This window comes from Asparagus officinalis, chromosome 1, assembly GCF_001876935.1.
Source record: "Asparagus officinalis chromosome 1, Aspof.V1, whole genome shotgun sequence".
Classification (NCBI taxonomy): domain Eukaryota; kingdom Viridiplantae; phylum Streptophyta; class Magnoliopsida; order Asparagales; family Asparagaceae; genus Asparagus; species Asparagus officinalis.
Genome location: NC_033794.1, coordinates 19,703,597 through 19,706,137, shown reverse-complemented (window position 1 = coordinate 19,706,137; position 2,541 = coordinate 19,703,597). Strand labels below are relative to the sequence as shown.

The window sequence follows — 2,541 nt, the reverse complement described above, 5'->3', positions numbered from 1 at the left end:
CCGAAATTTTTCTTAACACTTTGAAACCTTAAAGGTTACATATATTCCTAACTTTCATACTCCAAAGATTCACATATTACTGACTTTGATATTTTGAAGTTCACATAACTTCGGTACCGTAACTCAAAGTTTAGGGTATCAAAGTGTCAAAAGCAAAATTTTAAATATCAAAGTTAAAAAGTTAAAAAAATTTATCATAACAAAGTGTCTAAAAAAACTATGTATCAAAGTAAAAAAAAAAGTGTAAATTTTGAGGGTATCAAAATGTCAAAAAAACCTTAGGATATTAAAGTGAAACAAGATGTAAGGTGCCGAAGTGTAACCAACGTTTTTTTAAACCAAATTGGGTTTTGGGAGTGAAAATATAACCGAGGGGTGTTTTGATCATTGAGGGCTAACGGGCAACTTCAAATATACGAGGGACTAAGTTCTCATGTTGCGGCAGAGAACGCAAAAGTCGCCGCGTGTATCCCCAGGCAAAGGACATTATCGTCCTTCTCCAATTCATCAGTAAGCAAGGGCAGTAATGTCATTTTATCCCAAGTGGGAGATGACGGTCCACGCCCCATCGAGGTGCTCTTGCACTCTTTTTATACTATAGGAATCCTAAACACATAAGCTACTGAACTCCCTACATTCTCCTTCATGCATCCACGTATAAATGCGTAATATATAATCCCAAACCTCCCATTATTCTTATTCTCGTCCAGAGGAATTTTATAATCTTTAAAATCCAGATTATAAAACAAAATCCTTTTGATAACTCTCTTCGATCCCCATCTCCCCCCTCAAAACTCCCCAAACACCCTTCTGCTGAAATTTCCAGCCATGGAGTATGAGGACCTCTGTGATCTCAAAGTCCACATCAATGGCCAGCACACTTTCTTCCTCAGTCAGGTACTCTCCATTCTCTCGTTCCACTCAATTTCTTGCATTGTTTCAAGAAAATCTCAAATGGGTGTATATATATATATTTTTTTTCCAGAAAAAGCTCTGTTCTTTCTCTGCGAGATTGAAGAAGATGGTGAAGCAAGAAAAGAAGAGGAGAAGCTCAAAGGGGAGCATGACAGAGATCAAGATCATGGATTTCCCTGGAGGCCCAAATGGGTTTGAGCTCATCTCAAGGTTCTGCCACAACAACGGAAGAATCTTAATGGGCCCTTCAAACATCAGCATCCTCCACTCCTCTGCAGTTCTTTTGGAAATGACTGAAGAGATCTCCTCCTCGAATCTCCTAGCTCAATCAGAGACCTTTCTTGACGGGCTTTTTTACTGGACTTGGGATGACATAATAATTTCTTTAAAAACCTGTGAGCCCTTTTTCTCCATTGCAGACTCCTCTGGTTTGTTACTGAGGCTCATATCTTCCCTCCTCGCGAAGATTTCAGAGAACTCGGATTCTTCTCTAACCGAAGCAACCCCTTTCCCTTATTCTCCTTCATCCTCATCATCACCTGATATATTATCAGTTTCGTCACCAAAGGTTTTAAACAAAGAATGGTGGTTTGATGACCTGTCAATTTTAGCACCAAGCATCATTGAGAAAATTCTGAGGACCCTCGGAGCCTACGGCACTGAAAACAAGAACCTAACACTTACCAAGTTCTTGCTGCATTACCTGAAAAAGGTTGGAGTTTATGGATACAAGGCTGAATGTGGTAGTTTGGCTGAGACAGCAGTTAATGGAGTTGTGCTAATGGGGAGGGCTGCATTTTCCTGTAGAGGGCTTTTCTGGGTTTTGAGAATCGTTTCAGGTTTTAGGCTGAGAAAAGAGTGCAGGTTGAAGCTTGAGAGGGTGATTGGGCTTCTGATGGATCAAGCCACATTGGATGATTTGCTAGTTTCGGGTCGGGGCGACGAAGGGGTTTACGATGTGAGCTTGGTGATGAGATTGGCTAGGGTGTTTGTAAGTGGGGTTGAAGAAGGGGGAGTGCCATTGCAGAGGTTGAAGAAAGTTGGGAGGTTGGTTGATAAGTATTTGGGGGAGATTTCTCCTGATCAGAGCTTGAAGGTTTCGAAGTTTCTTGGGGTGGCTGAGAGCTTGCCAGATTCTGCTAGAGATTGCTTTGATGGGGTTTATAGAGCTCTGGATATCTATCTTCAGGTAATTGGAAATTGTCATGAATCTGTTTTTTCTAATCATATTTTTTATTATTTGGTTTCATTCATGCGATGAGACGTGAATTCTATGCAGCAGTTCCCTGTTCAATGTGGATGAATTAGTTTTTATTTAGTTGTTTATTCCTTTCAAGACCGAAATCTCATGTCTTTGCGTTACTCCTGTTCATATGATGTGTATGAAAATACCTGCACCTCGAGCTTTTCCCTTTGTCTCTATTAAATTTTTTGAAGATTACGTTTAGTTAGACTCCTATGTTTCTTGTTGTCATTTTGCTTCTGAGTACCTTTTCCATATATTAATCCATGAAATTTATCCACATAGATTCCTATGTTTAGTTAGCATGCATCAAGATTCTAGGATACGTGCTTTTTTGTTGGTCTCTTGTTACAAAAATCACTGAAAATAGTGTTAAAATTCAT

General features: G+C 39.6%; 1 protein-coding gene across 1 annotated transcript; it reads left to right on the top strand.

Moving 5' to 3' along the window:
• On the top strand, window positions 629-2,210 carry LOC109820592 (BTB/POZ domain-containing protein At3g19850). The gene is made up of 2 exons (XM_020386753.1): window positions 629-897; window positions 986-2,210. The coding sequence occupies exons 1-2, from the start codon at window positions 829-831 to the stop codon at window positions 2,174-2,176; spliced, it is 1,260 nt and encodes a 419-aa protein (XP_020242342.1). The 5' UTR covers window positions 629-828; the 3' UTR covers window positions 2,177-2,210.